This window comes from Gorilla gorilla, chromosome 12, assembly GCF_029281585.2.
Source record: "Gorilla gorilla gorilla isolate KB3781 chromosome 12, NHGRI_mGorGor1-v2.1_pri, whole genome shotgun sequence".
NCBI lineage: Eukaryota > Metazoa > Chordata > Mammalia > Primates > Hominidae > Gorilla > Gorilla gorilla.
In genome coordinates this window covers 107,729,011-107,746,934 of record NC_073236.2, presented here as the reverse complement: position 1 = coordinate 107,746,934, position 17,924 = coordinate 107,729,011, and the positions used below count along the sequence as shown (strand labels likewise).

Sequence of the window (17,924 nt, the reverse complement as noted above, 5' to 3'; positions counted from 1 at the left end):
TTCCAGTTTGTGCAGTTCACTTGGATATAGAATTCAAGTAGAATGTGACAGTCTTGACAGGCTGAGGAATCATTTGGGACTTCTAGAACACCTGAAAATTAGAAGAGAAATTTTGGGAAGGAGAGTGCCTCAGTAAGCTCTAAAATCTGCCTACATGTTCCTTTCAAATCCTTGGTGGATTCCAAAATTGTGCTGGTGCAGTGTGATTATTTAAAGGAACCCAGGAGAAAGCAAGTTAAAGTCTAAAAAACTCAGCAGCGATTGCAGCTGCCCAAGGACAGAGAGTTTGAAATTCAAGTTCCACTAAGAAGGACTGAGTAAATACTTGGTGTTTCCCATTGAACCCCCAAAATGCCATGCCTTAAGGAAGAATTGACAGTATCCTAGAAATAAAGGCTGTGCTTTAGCACTAAGGACAAAATGGAAAGAAACTCACTGTAATGAAGCTTAAAATCAAATCTCACAGCATCAAGGTTATCCATTAGTAATTTAAAACCAGAACAAAACACAGCATTCTTGAGAAGAAAACAATTCAGTCATCACAGCATATATCCAAAGCTCAGTACATAATAAACAGTTACTAAGCATGCAAAGAAAAATTATGTGATCCTTTTGACTCAACTTCCCTGATGGAAAAAAAAAAGTGGTCCATACCATACTCAACAGAAAATATACAGAAGCAGATGCACAAGTGACCTCTATGAGAGTGATTTTAAAATAGCATTAAAATATGTTAAAAGAATTTACGAGAAGAGATAATGGGCGAATAGATAGGGAGTTTCAGCAGAAAAATAAGAATTAAAAACCCAACAGAGGCCAGGCACCGTGCCTCACACCCATAATCCCAGCACTTTGGGAGGCCAAGGCAGGTGGATCACCTAAGGTCAGGAGTTCAAGACCAGCCTGACCAACATGGTGAAATCCGGTCTCTACTAAAAATACAAAACTAGCCGGGCATGGGTGATGCATGCCCGTAATCCTAGCTACTCGGGAGGCTGAAGCGGGAGAATTGCTTGAACCTGGGAGGTAGAGGTTGCAGTGAACCAAGATCATGCCATTGCACTCCAGCCTGGGCAAGAAGAGCAAAACTCCATCTCAAAAAATAATAATAATTGGCTGGGCGCAGTGGCTCACGCCTGTAATCCCAGCACTTTGGGAGGCCGAGACGGGCGGATCACAAGGTCAGGAGATAAAGACCATCCTGGCTAACATGGTGAAACCCTGTCTCTACTAAAAATACAAAAAATTAGCCTGGCATGGTGGCGGGCGCCTGTAGTCCCAGCTACTCGGGAGGCTGAAGCAGGAGAATGGCATGACCCCAGGAGGCGGAGCTTGCAGTGAGCCAAGATCGCGCCACTGCACTCCAGCCTGGGCAACCGTCTCAAAAATAATAATAATTAGAAAATAATAAAAAATAACCCACTGGAAAGTATTGTAATGAAAACTACAGTATCTGAAATTAAAAATTCAAATGGATGGACTTAACAGTAAACTAGGCACAACAGGAAAGACTGAAAAAGACAAGTAAGTATCAAACCAAAGCACAGAGAGGAAAAAAAAATAGCAGAGGTTTGAGACCTTTGGAACATTATCAGTTACTGTAATTTGAAGTAAAGAAGGAAAGGAAGAGAATGGGGCAAGAGAAATCTTTGAAGCAATGATGCCTGAAATTTTCCCCAAAGTGTTGAAAGACATTAACGTACAGATCTAAGAAGTTCACTGAACCCCCAAGCAGAATAAATACAACAAAGACTACATCTGGGTACATCACATTGCCAAAAAAAAAAAAAAAAAAAAAAAAATCTTAAAAGCAATCAAGGTGGGGAGTGGGAAGGAATAGCATTACATTCAGATAAACAAGAGTGATGGCTAACCTCATCAGAAATGATGGAATTAAGACAATGATGGAATGACATCTTTAAGGTGCAAAGATGAAACAAAGGTTAACTTAAAACTCTGTATCCAGTTAAAATATCCTTCAAGATGTTAAGGCAATGGCCAGGCTCAGTGGCTTATGCCTGTAATCCCAACACTTTGGGGGGTGAGACAGGAGAATCCCTTGAGGCCATGAGTGACCAGCCTGGGCAACCTAGTGAGAACCCCATCAAAAAATAAAATTAGCTGGGCATGGGCTGTGGTCGTGCTACTGCACTCCAGCTTGGGGGACAGAGTCCCTATCTCTTGAAAAACTTAAGACAAAATCTTTTCCAGATGAAAACAGAATTTGTTGCTGGCAGACTGACTTTATACGGAATGCTTTAAGAAATTCTTCAGGCTGAAGGAAAATATAAATCTGGAGTGAAAAACGTAGTATCTGAAATTAAAATTTTCCTTGGATGGACTTATCAGTAAATGGATTTCCCAATGGGAACCTGTATCTCCAGGGTGGAATTAAGAATTTTGAAATGATAAACATGTTGGTAAATAAGAAAGACATTTTTCTTTTTTATTTTTCTAAATATCATTGCTGTTTAAAGCAAACAAAAATAGTATTGCAGTGTTTATAATATATGCATAAGTAAAATATAGGACAGAAATAGCATGAAGGGTCGGAGAGGGCAATATATGTTAATTATATTGAGATAATATTACTATATTGTACACAAAGTGAGATAGCATTAGTGTAAGGTAGATTGTGATAAGAATGCATTTTGTAATCTCTCACCCCATCACTGGGGTGCAGTAGATCTAAAAAGCCATTAGAGAAGATAAAATGGGTCACTAAGAATTATGTGATTAGTCAAATGAAATCAAGGAAAGAAAAACAGAGCAAAGAACTGTAAGATAAAACAATGGGATGGAAGAGCTGAAATTAAGTAATGTCACTAAATTGCTTACCTTCCTCCTTCCTGAACTGTTGTGGATTTTTTTTTTTTTCAGGGGGTTGGGGTTTTTTTTTAAGAGACAGAGTCTCTATTGCCCCAGGCTGGATAGCAGTGGCGTAATCATACCTCCCTGCAGTCTCAAACTCCTGGGCTCAAGTGATCCTCCTGCCTTGGCCTCCCAAAATGCTGGGATTACAGGCAGGCAGAGCCACCACACCCTGCCAGAACTATTGTTTTAAAGTCATTAGGTGGTTAAGCCCTCGAGACTATGTGCAAGTTTGATGATTCGTTAGGAGCACTCACAGGACTCAGCATATAGTCTTACTCCCAACAATGGTTTATTAGAGCAAAAGGATATGAAGCAAATTCAGCAAAGGGAAAAAAGGAATTAAGTGAAGTCCAGAGGAAACCAAGCACCAGCTTCTAAGAGTTCTCTCCTAATGAAGTCACACAGGATGTCACTCCAGCAACAAGTGGCAGCATGTGAAAGTGTTACGCCTCACTGTTAGACATAGTAAGCTTGTTAGGGAATAAGCTCAAGCACAGAAAGGGGTGTCCATGTGGGGTAAGGGTGTCAGCAGAGATGGTAGATTGGTTGCACACCAAAGACTTGATGGAATAAAGTGAATATACTAACCACAGAGAAGGTAATTATAAATACAGAAAGGGGGGAAACTAGAATGAAACCTGGAGTTCAGCTTGAATTGGGTTTAAGAAAGTGAATTCATGGTTTAAAATCTATAAAAATAGATGAAATATCGGCTGGGCGCAGTGGCTCACGCATATAATCCCAGCATTTTGGGAGGCCGAGGCGGGCAGATCGCTTGAGATCAGGAGTTTGAGACCAGCCTGACCAACATTGCGAAACCCCATCTCTACTAAAAATACAAAAATTAGCCAGGTGTGGTGGTACACACCTGTAGTCCCAGCTATTTGGGAGGCTGAGGCACGAGAATCACTTGAACCTGGGAGGCAGAGGTTGCAGTGGGCTGAGATCGCACCACTGCACTCCAGCCTGGGCAACAGAGCAAGATCCTGTCTCAAAATAAATAAAAATAGAGGACATATAAGCATATAAATATACACGTGTGTATGTGTCCAAATATGTATATTCCCTAGTCTGTCCACCAAGGTGGCCTTGGAGCAGTTACGCTCCAATAATAATGAGCACATAAAGTACCCATATCTTGCCTTCCAAATTCTTCACTGTCTTAGTCTGCTTGGGCTGCATTACAAAATACCATAGACTGGGCAGCTTAAATAACAGAAATTTATCCTCACAGTTCTAGAAGCTTGGAAGTCCAAGATTAAAGTACCAGCCAGTTTGGTTTCTGGTGAGGGCTTTCTTCCTGGCTTGCAGATGGCCATCTCCTCGCCGTGTCCTCGTATGGCAGACAGCACAAGCTCTCTGGCGTCCCTTTTTATAAGGGCATTAATCCCATCATGACAGTCCCATCCTCATTATCTCATCTAACCCTAGGTACTTCCCAAAGGCTGAATCGCCAAAGACCATCACATTGCTGGTGAAGCCTTCAACATATGAATTTGAGGGACACGAATATTCAGTCCATAACATCAACTAAAGGAACCAAGACTCTTTGATAAAATGGCTAAATTCAGGGCTGGGGCAGAGAAAATACATGAGTGTGGAACTTCTTGTGCCAGAGAGAAAAAGTGCCCAAAGAATGATGAGGATGAATCATTGAAATGACACACAGATTAAAAGGGTTCCCACTGGACAAATTTGAGAATCAAAATAAGTAATTGTAGTAATTAATTATAACCCATCAGATGAAATAAACCATGAGCTCATGTGAATATATGAATACATACATAAACAAATTACAAGCATAATGAGGAATGTGATATTTATATGGTTTAAAGGTACCTCTCCAGGCCAGGTGCAGTGGCTCATGCCTGTAATCCCAGCACTTTGGGAGGCCAAGGCAGGTAGATCACCTGAGGTCAGGCATTTGAGACGAGCCTGCACAACATGGTGAAACCCTGACTACTAAAAATACAAAAATTAGCCGGGCGTGGTGGCACATGTCTATAATCTGCCACTGACTAGGTGTGTGATTTTCCCAAGCAGGGGATAATAGTAGTACCTATATCAAAGGCTGTTATGAGGATTAAATGAGCTAACACATAATCGTGCTTTTTTTTTTTTTTTTTTTGAGACAGAGTCTTGCACTGTCGCCTGGGCTGGAGTGCAATGGCACGATCTCGGCCCACTGCAACCTCTGCCTCCCAGGTTCAAGTGATTCTCCTGCCTCAGCCTCCTGAGTAGCTGGGATTACAGGCTCCTGCCACCACACCTGGCTATTTTCAATAGAGACGGGGTTTGACTATGTTGGCCAGGCTAGTCTCAAAAACCTGACCTCGTGATCCACCCGCCTTGGCCTCCCAAAGTGCTGGGATTACAGGCATGAGCCACTGCACCCGGCTTTTTTTTTTTTTTTTTTTTTTTTTTTGAGATGGAGTCTCTCTCACCCAGGCTCCATCTCAGCTCAGTGCAACCTCCGCCTCCTGGGTTCAAGCAATTCTCCTGCCTTAGCCTCCCGAGTAGCTGAGATTACAGGTGCCTGCCACCACACCCGGCTAAGTTTTATATTTTTAGTAGAGACGGGGTTTTGCCATGTTGGCCAGGCTGATCTCAAACTCTTGACCTCAAGTGATCTGCCTGCCTCAGCCTCCCAAAGTGCTGGGATTACAGGCATGAGCCACTGTGCCTGGCCTCAAATTCTTAGAATACTGCCTACCACATATTGAATGTTCATTAAATCCTAGGTATAGGACAGGGGTGTTGGCTCATGCCTGTAATGCTAGCATTTTGGGAGGCTGAGGCAGGAGGATCACTTGAGCCCAGGAGTTCCAGACCAGCCTGGGCAACATAGCAAGACCTCTCCTCTACTAAAAAAGATTACTGTGGCTGCAGTGTGGAGAACAGATTGTAGATAGATGATAATACCTATGATTTTATTTATTTTTTACTTCTTATTTATTTTTTTGAGATGAAGTGTTGCACTGTTGCCCAGGCTGGAGAGCAGGGGCACGATCTCGGCTCACTGCAACCTCTGCCTCCCGGGTTCAAGCAATTCTCCTGCCTCAGCCTTCTTAGCAGCTGGGATTACAGGCACCCACCACTACGCCCAGCTAATTTTTTATATCTTTAGTACAGACAGGGTTTCACCATGTTGGCCAGGCTGGTCTCAAACTCCTGACCTCGTGATTCGCCCGCCTAGGCCTCCCAAAGTGCTGGGATTACAGAGGTGAGCACCACACCTACTCAGTTGTTCTGTATACCATTACATGTTCAGCAACCCTAATCCAACCATCTGAAATTAAAATGCTCCAAAATCAAAACTTTTTGATCATCAACATGATGCCACAGTGGAAAATTCCACACCTGACCGCATGTAAAAAGTTGTAGTCAAAATTTTGTTTGATACACACACAATTTTTAAAATTGCATAAAATTACCCTGAGGCTATGTGCATAAGGTGTATACGAAACATAAATGAATTTCAAGTTTAGCCTCTGGCCCCATCCCCAAGATAAAGAGCCACAATCTGAAACAGTTCTGGTCTTAAGCATTTGGGATGAAGGATACTCAACCTATACCCAGTTTTCTACACGACACTACTTATGAATATCTTTTAAAAATTTCTTTATCCCTACTTGTTTTCTGTCTTCCCTACCAGAATATAATTTTCACGAGACCAGTACCTGACAAACACACGTGCTACATATTCAATCTTTATCGAATGAATTTAATATTTTCCAAGTTTTCTGTAATTAACATTACTTCTATATTATTAATTTTATAGAGAATCCAAATAGCATTTTATTAAGTAGACCATTAGTCGGTCCGAGTTCAAATTCTGCTACTACAGCAAACTATATGTAGGACTCAAGGCAAGTTTCTTTTTTTTGAGACGGAGTCTCGCGCTGTCGCCCAGGCTGGAGTGTAGTGGCGCGATCTCGGCTCACTGCAACCTCCGCCTCCTGGGTTCAAGCGATTCTCCTGCCTCAGCCTCCAGAGTAGCTGGGATTACAGGCGAGTGCCACCACGCCCGGCTAATTTTTGCATTTTTAGTAGAACCGGGGTTTCACCATGTTGGCCAGGCTGGTCTCGAACTCCTGACCTCAAGTGATCCGCCTGCCTCGCCGCCGAAAGTGCTGGGATTACAGGAGTGAACCACCATGCCCGGCGGAGGCAAGTTTCTTAATCTTCTTTCCTCACTTGTAAAACTGGAATACTATCCATTTTCATAAGGTTAAATCATACAACACAGGTAGAAGTGCTTCAGCACTCAACGAAATTTTTCTAACGTAACGAAAAACTCCTCGTTGCTCCTTGCCTTGCCCTTAACCTCAACGCTTCAGGTCCCGACCAATCTCTCAGAGAGCTCAAGAGGGAGCCGCTCTAGCCGCCTACCGCCACGGAGTACAGGGACAGCCGGGAAGGGGACGGAAGCCGGAGGCCAGAGCACGCACTTCCTCCCACGCTTTCCTCACAGCCAATCGCCCACTGGTGCCCCACCCCTTCCGTTCTGGGAAAACTCGAGCACCCAGAACGGCTTCCGGCGGGAGCTGTGCAGCTCCTTATCATGGTGAGTTGGCTGTTGGGGTGAGGGTTTCGGCTGTAGCTGATTCGGTTTATCTTATTTGGTCCCGAAGCGGCCTTGAAATCCCTCAGCCACCCAGAGGAGGGGTCATTGGAGTTGAAGTCGGGCCCCTTGGCAGGAGCGGCTGTCTCCCAAAATGTTCCCCTCAGAGTTCTGGTCCCTTTCGGTCCCTCACCTGTTCCGCAGGTGCTCACCATCTAGGCCCCGCTGCAGGCAGAGCTTTCAGCTCCTGGCGAGTTTCTGACTTCCCTCTGCCGAGATTTCTTTAAGGTAATAAAAGTTTTTGCCAGCGTCAACAACTAGACCACCAACAAAAGATCTGAAAACAAGTCCACAGCAACAACTGTAATAGTGATTCTTAGAGCAGTGGCGATAACGCCAGCGGAAAAAAAAAAAAAAGGTTAGTAATAGGGTTTTAAGGCAGACGTCTCACTCTGCAACTTGGCTTTACTAAATATTAAGTAGCCTGATTACGGCAGCAAATTTCATAAGCGCAGTAACTACAGAAAGTCAAGGTGTTGGTAGGACATTTTATTGCTGCTTTATTTCTGGGTTTGTAGAAACTAATGGAAGACCCAGTAGACGTTATGGTTGTTGGGATATGGTGTTTTCTCTCAAATTTGTTAGAATTAGTCATTCTTTGCCTTTAGAGCTCAAATATATAGCTCTGAACTTTAAAGATAAGCAGTTGGTTGGGATTTCAAGTGTCCAAGTGGCGTGTGCCTTTTGAAAATGCATTTATTAGAAAAACTTATGGAGTACTTATTGATAGCCTACGTATGAGAAAGAGACCACATTTCTGTGCCTAAGCTTTTGTCACTGTACTAAGTTTTTTACTTAAGTGGATATGGTCGGGAAAATGCCTCATTCACACACTTTATGTTTTGTAAATTTTCTGTAATCCTTTTGCACACAGAAAATGGGTAAAAGTTTACACTTTCTGGCTAATGATCAAATAGCCTTCAGTTACGCTCTTCAAAACATTCACCATTGTGAAGCCTGTAGCCAGAGTTATATTTCTAAAATTTGACCACATCACTCCCTTACTCAAATTTTCTCCTTTTTTTTTTTTTTCTGTAGCACTCAAGATAAAGTCATGTTTAGCATGGCATACAAAGCCACTCATTATCAAGCTTCTTACTTTTACAGTCTCTTTTTTTGTTGTTGTTTTCGAGACGGAGTTCCGCTCTTGTTGCCCAGGCTGGAGTGCAATGGCGCGATCGCGGCTCACCACAACTTCCGCCTCCCGGGTTCAAGCGATTCTCCTGCCTCACCTTCCCGAGCAGCTGGAATTACAGGAATGCGCCACCACGCCTGGCTAATTTTGTATTTTTAGTAGAGACGGGGTTTCTCCATGTTGGTCAGGCTGATCGCGAACTCCTGACCTCAGGTGATCCTCCCGCCTCTGCCTCCCAAAGTGCTGGGATTACAACAGGCGTGAGCCACCGTGCCCGGCCACAACCTCTTTTTTTTTTTTTTTTTAATGCATACATGTATGCAACATCCGTATTTCAGCCACAGTGAATAGCTTGCAAATCATGCTGTATTAATTGAGCCTTTGTACCTAATTTGCATATGCTCTTCCATCCCCAGAATTGTTCTCTGTTCTCTATCGGCTGTCCTTATCAGAATAACCCTTATATATCCTTAATTATTTTTTATGAGCCTTTCCCTCATGTTCCAGTATCCTCTTAGTTGCTTCTCCTTTGTGCTCTGGTGGTACCTTGTGCTTTTATACACACAAACACACACACACACACACACACACACCAGTTTTGTTACATAAAGCTGCACAAAACGAATACATACAATAGAAACTTAACTTGCCTATAATACTGATGATTTGAAGGGAGTTGAAGATCAAGGGATAAGAGACTTAAAATTCAGAGGTCTTTCAGATTATACACCTTCATTAACTCACAGCCCTAATTTAAGAAAGTAAAACTTGAATCTCTTGTGCTTTTTACCAGTAACATCTGTAATCCTTACAGACGATGTTAAAGTTGTGTATTTATTTGTCTTTCTCACTTTCTAGACTGTAAGCTCATTGAGAGCAGGACCTATGTGTTTCACTCTAATTCCCAGAGCTTTGTACAGTGCCTGGCCCAGAGGAAGTTTTCAATAAACATCTGTTTTATAAGACACTGAAAACTTATGGCACTATATCTTTATGCTTGAAACATTAGTATTAGTCATGCAGGGAAACAGTATTTAAGGTTTATTTTAAAGGATATTGAGAAAAGGTTTTGCGTTTATTAAGAACATGGTATGTGAAAACAGTACTTTCTTAGAAAATATAAAGAAAAATACAAATAAAACGTCTGTTTTATAAAGCACTGAAAACCTATGGCACTATATCTTTATGCTTGAAACATCAGTATTAGTCATGCAGGGAAACAGTATTTAAAGTTTATTTTTTAAAATATTTTAAAATAAAATATTGAGAAAAAGGTTTTGTGTTTATTAACATGCTGTGTGAAAACAGTGCCTTCTTAGAAAATATAAATAATATAAATATATAATATTAAAAATATAAGTATGTAAAAACAAAATATAAAGGAAAATAGCCCTTGTCATTAGTGAAGTTACTAAAATTACAAAGCAATGTAACAAGTTGAAGGCTTTACTTTGGTTAATGCAAAATAAGTGGCATAAAAAACACTATAGTTTGGAATGATCTAGGAAGACTTCATTTAAGAAGTGAAACATGAAGCTAAGTACTTTGTGCCCCACTCTAATACTCTTAATCTAATACTTGTTTATCATTATAGGAATAAGAGCTTGGGTTAGACAGATCTGGCCTTTTCACGCAAGAGTGGTCATGAGACAAAAGAGTAGACCAGTTTAACTGAAGTTGAGGGTTTCTATCTGGAGTAAGAGATAAGACTGGAAAGAAACAGGCTAAGTCATTGAAAACCTGGAAATTCAGGTTGTAAAATTTGGAGTTTATTCTGATAGCAATGGAGAGCCAATATAATTTTGGGAAGAGTGATATGACATTAGGATTTTTGTTTTATTTTCATTGTCAGGATGGCATCAGAAGTGGCTTTCTGCCTCTTAGAAACCTTGTTGATTCTCTTAACCTGAAACTTAAAGTTGGCTAGGGTTAAACAGAAGATGTCCAAAATAACAGTATTAAGGAGAATTTTTTAAATCTTTGGAACCAAAATAACTCACATAATTCTTTAAGAAAAGAATATATATACATATGTACATACACATATATATAATATTTATACATATGTACATTTATTTATGTATTTATTTATTTATTTTGAGATGGGGTCTCGCTCTGTTGCCCATGCTGGAGTAAAGTGTGATCCTGGCTCACTGCTTGACTTCCCCGGCTCATGCGATCCTTCCACCTTGGTGTCCTGAGTAGCTGGGACTACAGGCATGTACCACTATGCCTGGCTAATTTTTTTCTTTTCAATTTTTTTGTAGAGACAGGGTCTCAGTATATTTCCTAGGCTGGTCTTGAACTCCTGGGCTCAACTGATCCTCCTGACTCAGTCACCCAAAGTGGTGGAATTACAGGCATGAGCCACCATGGCCAGCCAAGAAAAAAATATATATATTTATTGGCTGGGCGTGGTGGCTCACGCCTGTAATCCCAGCACTTTGGGAGGCCAAGGCGGGCGGATCACGAGGCCAGGAGATCAAGAGCATCCTGGCTAACACGGTGGAACCCCGTCTCTACTAAAAATAGAAAAAAAAATTAGCCGGGCGTGGTGGTGGGCACCTGTAGTCCCAGCTACTCCTTCACCGCAGGATGGGGCTGCGACAGAGTCAATATCCTGTTTGCCGTGTAGCCTATATTTAAAATCAGACTGTCCTCCTCAAAAGCAGCTGGAACTGAGGTTCAAGAGATGGATGTGACTGTGTATAGGGAGAGGCATACCATTTTTATTTTTAAAGTATCAACAGAAATCATGATTTCACATTAACAATACAAAGTTGCAAAAGCAAATGTGAATAATGAGCAGGTACTGATTTGGCCAGCTTTATAAATGTGTAACTTTTAAAACTGGGTTATTCATCTTTTTAAAAATAGTTTGTGAAAGCTCATTGTGTATAGAGAAAATTGGCCTATTGTTTGTTGTGAATTACAGTTTTTTTTCAGTTTGACCTTCTTAAAGTTTTTTTCCCCCTTAAGGGTATTACATTCGCCCATGAAATTATAGAGCAAAATCAATCAATTTTTTTCCTTTAGAGCTTCTTGGGTTTTATGCCCTGTTAAGAAAGGCTTCCCCCAACTCCCAGATTATAAAATAATACATCTAGACTTTCTTCAGTCAAGTACTCTATAAATCTGTATTTTATTTTTAAAAATAACAACAGAGTAAGGAGTAATGGTAAGGGTGAAACATTACCTTGATCAAAATACCATTTATTGACTGGCTTATATTTTCTCCCACTGATAATTGGATACTGCTTTTCTCATAAGTTAATTTCTCATATGTGTTTGAACTCTCCGTTCTGCTAAGTCTTTCCCATATGATTTCCTAAACTTGGGTGGTTAATCCCCTCTAGTTGCCACTTGGTCTCCTCTCTCATTGGTGAGCCCTATCTTTACTATCCCCAAACTAACTATATACTAGCAGGGGCCAGGGAGACTAGCCAGGATGTCAGATACTTTGACTGAATGCCTAAGAGATAATCTCAGGGGTTTTACTATAATAGTTGCCTGAACTTACTTTCTTTTTGAGACAGAGTCTCACTCTGTCACCGAGGCCAGAGTGCAGTGGCACAATCTTGACTCACTGCAAACTCCACCTCCCAGGCTCAAGAGATTCTCACGCCTCAGCCTCCTGAGTAGCTGGTATTACAGGTGTGCACCACCACACCCAGCTAATTTTTATATTTTTAGTAGAGACAGGGTTTTGCCATGTTGGCCAGGCTGGTCTCAAACTCCTGGCCTCAAGTTATCCCTCTGCCTCGGCCTCCCAAAATGCTGGGATTACAGCCATGAGCCCCAAGCACAACCACATATATAGCTTTAATTAGGTGAATTTTCAGTAGAAATTTCCAGTAGAGCTATTTGGCAAACTATTTCTTTTTCAGTTCAAGTTGCCTTATCCATTTAAAAATAAAGAGTGTGGTCTGGAGCTAAAAAGCCTGGGTTTGAATTTCTGCTCAGCCATTTACTAGCTTTGTGACTTTGGATGACTTACTAAAAGTTGTCTCCACCACACAGGTTTATTGTGAATATTAAATCCATAAATACACATAAAGTGTCTAGAATAAGTGCTTGATGTATATTGAGTACTTAATAAATATTGGTTATTATTACCACTATCTCATACCATATCATAGGAACCACTATATCATATCATAGGAACTCTGAAGACGATTAAATATCTAAATGCTGATTTGTATATGTTTGTTTGAAAGGGGACAATTCATCTCTTTCGAAAACCACAAAGATCCTTTTTTGGCAAGTTGTTACGGGAATTTAGACTTGTAGCAGCTGACCGAAGGGTAAGTTATTCCTTAACCCCAATTTTAATTATTGCACAAACAACATTATAACATTGAAGAAAGATAATTTTTAAGGCCAATAGAAATCACTCCTGATCCTGCCACACTGTTTTCATTTTTCTATGTTGGAAAAGTATTTTTTTAGTGTAAAATTCCAGTTGTTTGGTGTTAAATTGTTTTACTTTGGTAGGAAGCTTCTGTTAAAGTTTTGATTCTAATTCTGAAGTGTTTTAAAGAAAAATGGTTTTGTGGTTGCTTTTTGTTATTAAGTTTTCAAAAAATTAAATGGATCCAGTCTAAAGCCATGTTTTCTCTTTTATTTATTTTTTTTTGAGATGAAGTTTCACTCTTGTTGCCTAAGCTGGAGTGCAATGGCATGATCTTGGCTCACCGCAACCTCTGCCTCCCGGGTTCAAGCGATTCTCCTGCCTCAGCCTCCCAAGTAGCTGGGATTACAGGCATGGGCCACCACGCCCGGCTAATTTTTTGTATTTTTAGTAGAGATGGGGTTTCACCATGTTGGTCAGGCTGATCTCGAATTCCTGACCTCAGGTGATCCACCCACCTCGGCCTCCCAAAGTGCTGGGATTACAGGCGTGAACCACTGTGCCTGGCCCATGTTTTCTCATTTTTAATGTAGGGCAAGAAAAATATGTTCGGAGACTGTAAATAAAAAGATGTAATTGCCATCCTTTTAGGCCACCAATGTAAACCTTCTAGTTACTGTGTTTCATGCTTCTCATTGTTGTCTAAATGATAAACTCTGTGAGGGAAGTGACTGTCTCTATTTTGCTCACCTTTTTATAGAAGTACAATATAAGCATTCAGTAAATATTTGATGACTTTTAAGTAAAGCCAGCTTCAATGAAACAATAATAAGCAGTACCAATGGGCACTCCAATTGAAACTCTGCCATATTTTCACTATTTTTCAACTCCGTTATCCTCATTTGCTTCCTTATCCAACTTAGATTCTATGCTCCATCATTATCATTTCCCTCCTTTTTGTTCTTTTTTTTTTTGAGATGGAATCTTGCTAAATTATCCAGGCTCGTCTTGAACTCCTGGGCTTAAGGGATCCTCCTTCCTCAGCCTCTTGAGTAGCTAGGATTACAGGGGTACACCACCACTCCCAGCTAGTATCATTTTCTTTTATATGTTCTCAACTCTTTTGTGCTCCCCTTCCCTCTGTCTTAATTCCTGGAAAATCCCTAACCTTCATTAAGTTCACTTTCTTTCTACTCTGTACTTGCATCTAAGCAACTGAATGTAACCTGAGAGAAACAAAACCATGCGACTGGTCTCACTTTGAATTCATGATCAGACAGACCATTAGTGCTGCCCATTAGTGCTCTTTCATTTTATATTTCCTTTGTTCATTCAATTTTCCAATTTCCTAGATGGCTGTTTCATACGATGTTCTTTCGTTTCTATCCTCAAGCTTCTAATACCTTCTTCATCCTCACCCTAACCTGATGATCTTGCTTCCTGTTTCACCAAGGGAAAAGAAGTAATCAGAAGAAAACTTCTACATCCTATCATTAGCACATCAGCCATCACTCCGCCTTCCCTCCTATTTCTCTAGACAAGCTTTCAGTTCTCCTTTATAAAGGCAATCCTTTCACTTGTTGCCTACTGAAAGATGATGTCCCTATAATTGTTCTGTTTCTTACATCATTGTTTTTCTTGCATCATCCATCATTCTCCTCTTTCTTGCATTGTAATTACATGTTATAAGTTCCACTCTCAGGGCTGCTTCATTTCTCAGCTTCCTTTTGTAGCAAACCTACTTGAAAGAATTATCAGTACATTGTGTTCACCTTCTCTTCTCCCCATCTTTGTTAAACACGTACCAGTTAGGTACTTGTGCCCACTAATTCACATAAACAGCTTTTACAAGGTAACCAAAAACCTCTGTGTTGCCAAAATCAAGATTTTTCCTTATTTCTCACCTTACTTGGTTGATGTTGAACAGCCAAGGTCAGTACTTTTTTTTTTTTTTTTTTTGAGACAGAGTCTCGCTCTGTCGCCCAGGCTGGAGTGCAGTGGCACAATCTCATCTTACTGCAACCTCTGCTTCCCTGGTTCAAGCGATTCTCCTGCCTCAGCCTCCCAAGTAGCTGGAAATAGAGGTGCCTGCCACCACACCTGGCTGATTTTTTGTTTTAGTAGAGATGGGGTTTCACCATGTTGACTAGGCTGATCTTGAACTCCTGACCTCCACCCGCCTTGGCCTCCCAAAGTGCTGGGATTGCAGGAGTGAGCCATTGCACCTGGACAAGATTACTAACTTTTAGGAACATCATCATGCCCTTTATTCAGATTCACCAGTTGCTTACATTTGGCCCCATTTGCTTCATCATTGTCTCTATAATATGTACTTATAGAGACAAAATGATATGCATATGTATGTGTATTTTTCTCAACTATTTGAGAATTTCTATGTCAGAATTTATTTTCTCTTGAACAACTCTCCTTCTGGAACTATTCTTTTAAACTTGTATACTATAGTAACTTAGCCGATGACAATTTTGGTAGATGTAGAAAGTGTGACACAGACTTTTTGAAGGAAGTTATGTTTATTCCTTTGAATATCAGAGTATAAATTGTAGCAACTTGAACAGACCCCGTGAAATTTATCACTTCTGTACACATAAGAGTGACTTTTGTTTTCACAGTCCTGGAAGATACTGCTCTTTGGTGTAATAAACTTGATATGTACTGGCTTCCTGCTTATGTGGTGCAGTTCTACTAATAGTATAGGTATGTCACCTTTGTATTTTTATGGAGTTGTTATTTTTACTTTTATTTTTCTCATTGGAAATAAAGGTATATCTTACATAGAATATATTATTCTGAAATGTATATAACTCAAATGATTTAAATAAGGGACTATATTTAAAACTTCCCTGTAAACTGTAAACTTTTGTTCATTTGTTAGGATTGTAGTTTTTTTTTTTTAAGTTTTTTTCCTTTTAAAATATATTTTAAAACAGAAATGGGGTCTCGCCATGTTGCCCAGGCTGGTCTCAAACTCCTGAGCTCAAACGATCTACCCACCTTGGCCTCCCAGAGTGCTGGGATTACAGGCGTAAGCCACAATGCCTGGCCATTTTCATTTTAAATAAGCTGTTATTTTTTGAAAAATCATTAAATCTATCTGGAGATTTTTTTTTTTTTTCTTTTGAGACGGGGTCTCACTCTGTTGCCAGGCTGGAGTGCAGTGGTGTGATCTTGGCCCACTGCATCCTCCAACTCCCTCGTTCAAGCGATTCTCCTGCCTCAGCCTCCCAAGTAGCTGGGATTACAGGCATGTACCACCACGCCTGGCTAATTTGTGTAGTTTTGGTAGCGATGGGGTTTCACCATGTTGGCCAGGATGGTCTCGATCTCCTGACCTTATGATCCACCCGCCTCAGCCTCCCAAAGTGCTGGGATTACAGGCGTGAGCCACCGTGCCTGGCTGGAGATTTGTTTTTAATGTAATAGATTAAAACTTTAATTTATGCAGTTTGTAAGTTAGATTTTGAGGTTTGTTGGCTTTTCCTTAAAAGGGGAATTCTGTAATTTTTTTCTTATATCTTTTTATGTTTTTTATTGCATTGTTCTTTTGTTCAGTTATTCAAACAATACATTTGAAATAGCGCTGAGATTACAGAAGCAGGCAGAAAAATGGTAACAGGGCTTTTGAACATTCATTGCTTCATTTTTCCTAATGGAGAAATCAGGTTGGGAAGTAAGCTTTTCTACCAACCAACTTTGGCTACATATATTTATCAAATTTACTAGATAACTGCCAATATATGAGGTTGGCCAGTGACTCAAAAGTTTTTTTGATAATGGATACCCCTGGTAGAAATAATTTTGGTAACTTGCTGTATTTTTTTAAAGGGGTCAGTAATACTTTTAATCATTTTTTTGTTGTTTTGCAGCTTTAACTGCCTATACTTACCTGACCATTTTTGATCTTTTTAGGTAAGTTTTTAGGAAATCTTAATGTTTTGGAGCCAATAAAGAACTTGGTAGAAATGTGGTATAGCCATACAATTCAGCAGTAAAAACAGCAACTACTGATATCTTACAAGAAAACAATAAAAACATTATGCTATGAAGACAGTCATAAAGGACCACATATTTTATGATTTCATTTATATGAAGTGTCCAAAACAGGCAAATCTATGGAGAGAAAAAGTAGATTATGAAGAAGTTTTCTTTGCTTAAAGGAAAGTAATCTACTAAATAAGTAAAATTATCAACATAGAACAAACACACAAACAACAATAATTAGAGACATAACAGTAATTAGAGGGCAGGTGGGGTGGCTCATGCCTGCAATTCCAGCACTTTAGGAGGCCGAGGCGGGTGGATCACTTGAGGTCAGGAGTTTACGACCAGCGTGGCCAACATGGTGAAACCCCGTCTCTACTAAAAGTACAAATAGCCAGGCATGGTGGTGTGTGCCTGTAGTCCCAGCTACTTGGGAGGGTGAGGCATAAGACTTGCTTGGACCCAGGAGGCGGAGGTTGCAGTAAGCCGAGATTGTGCCACCACACTCCAACCTGGGCAACAAGAGCGAAACTCAGTCTCAAAAAACAAAATATTTATAAATTTGATTATATTAAAGTTAAAAACTCTAGGTAGCAAATGTCACCATAAACAGAGAATAACCTGAGAAGATATTTGTAATTCATACCTCAAAGGGCTAATTTTGCTAACATTTGAAGGGCCCTACAATTTAAGACAAAGACCAAGAAAAAGAAAAGGAAGAAAAAAATTATAATTCATACAGAGAGTTTACAGAAAAGGAAATATAAATGACACTTATGAAAAGTTGCTTATCTTCACTAACAGTAAGAGAAATGCAAATTAAAATTACTCTGGGATGCTGTTTTGCCTGTCACGTTGGGAAAGCTTAAAAAATTTGAGTATACCTGTGTCATTGAGTGTATTAGGGAAACATGTGCTCTTTTGTTTTTTTAAAAATGGCT

General features: G+C 40.3%; 1 protein-coding gene across 5 annotated transcripts in view; it reads left to right on the top strand.

The window, feature by feature from the left end:
* The first annotated feature begins 7,325 nt into the window (after positions 1 to 7,325).
* The window catches only part of SLC30A6 (solute carrier family 30 member 6), a 57,683-nt gene continuing 47,084 nt past the window's right edge, over positions 7,326 to 17,924 (top strand). For 4 of the 5 annotated variants that reach the window (XM_019021453.4, XM_004029074.5, XM_055377680.2 and 1 more), the window contains exons 1-4: positions 7,326 to 7,441; positions 12,851 to 12,937; positions 15,615 to 15,699; positions 16,869 to 16,911. In XM_019021453.4, coding sequence (XP_018876998.2) covers positions 7,439 to 7,441; positions 12,851 to 12,937; positions 15,615 to 15,699; positions 16,869 to 16,911 — 218 coding nt within the window. In that variant the 5' untranslated portion in view covers positions 7,326 to 7,438. Of the gene's footprint in view, positions 7,442 to 12,850; positions 12,938 to 15,614; positions 15,700 to 16,868; positions 16,912 to 17,924 lie in introns of those variants that run through there. The other variant, XM_063696196.1, reaches the window with a different exon arrangement.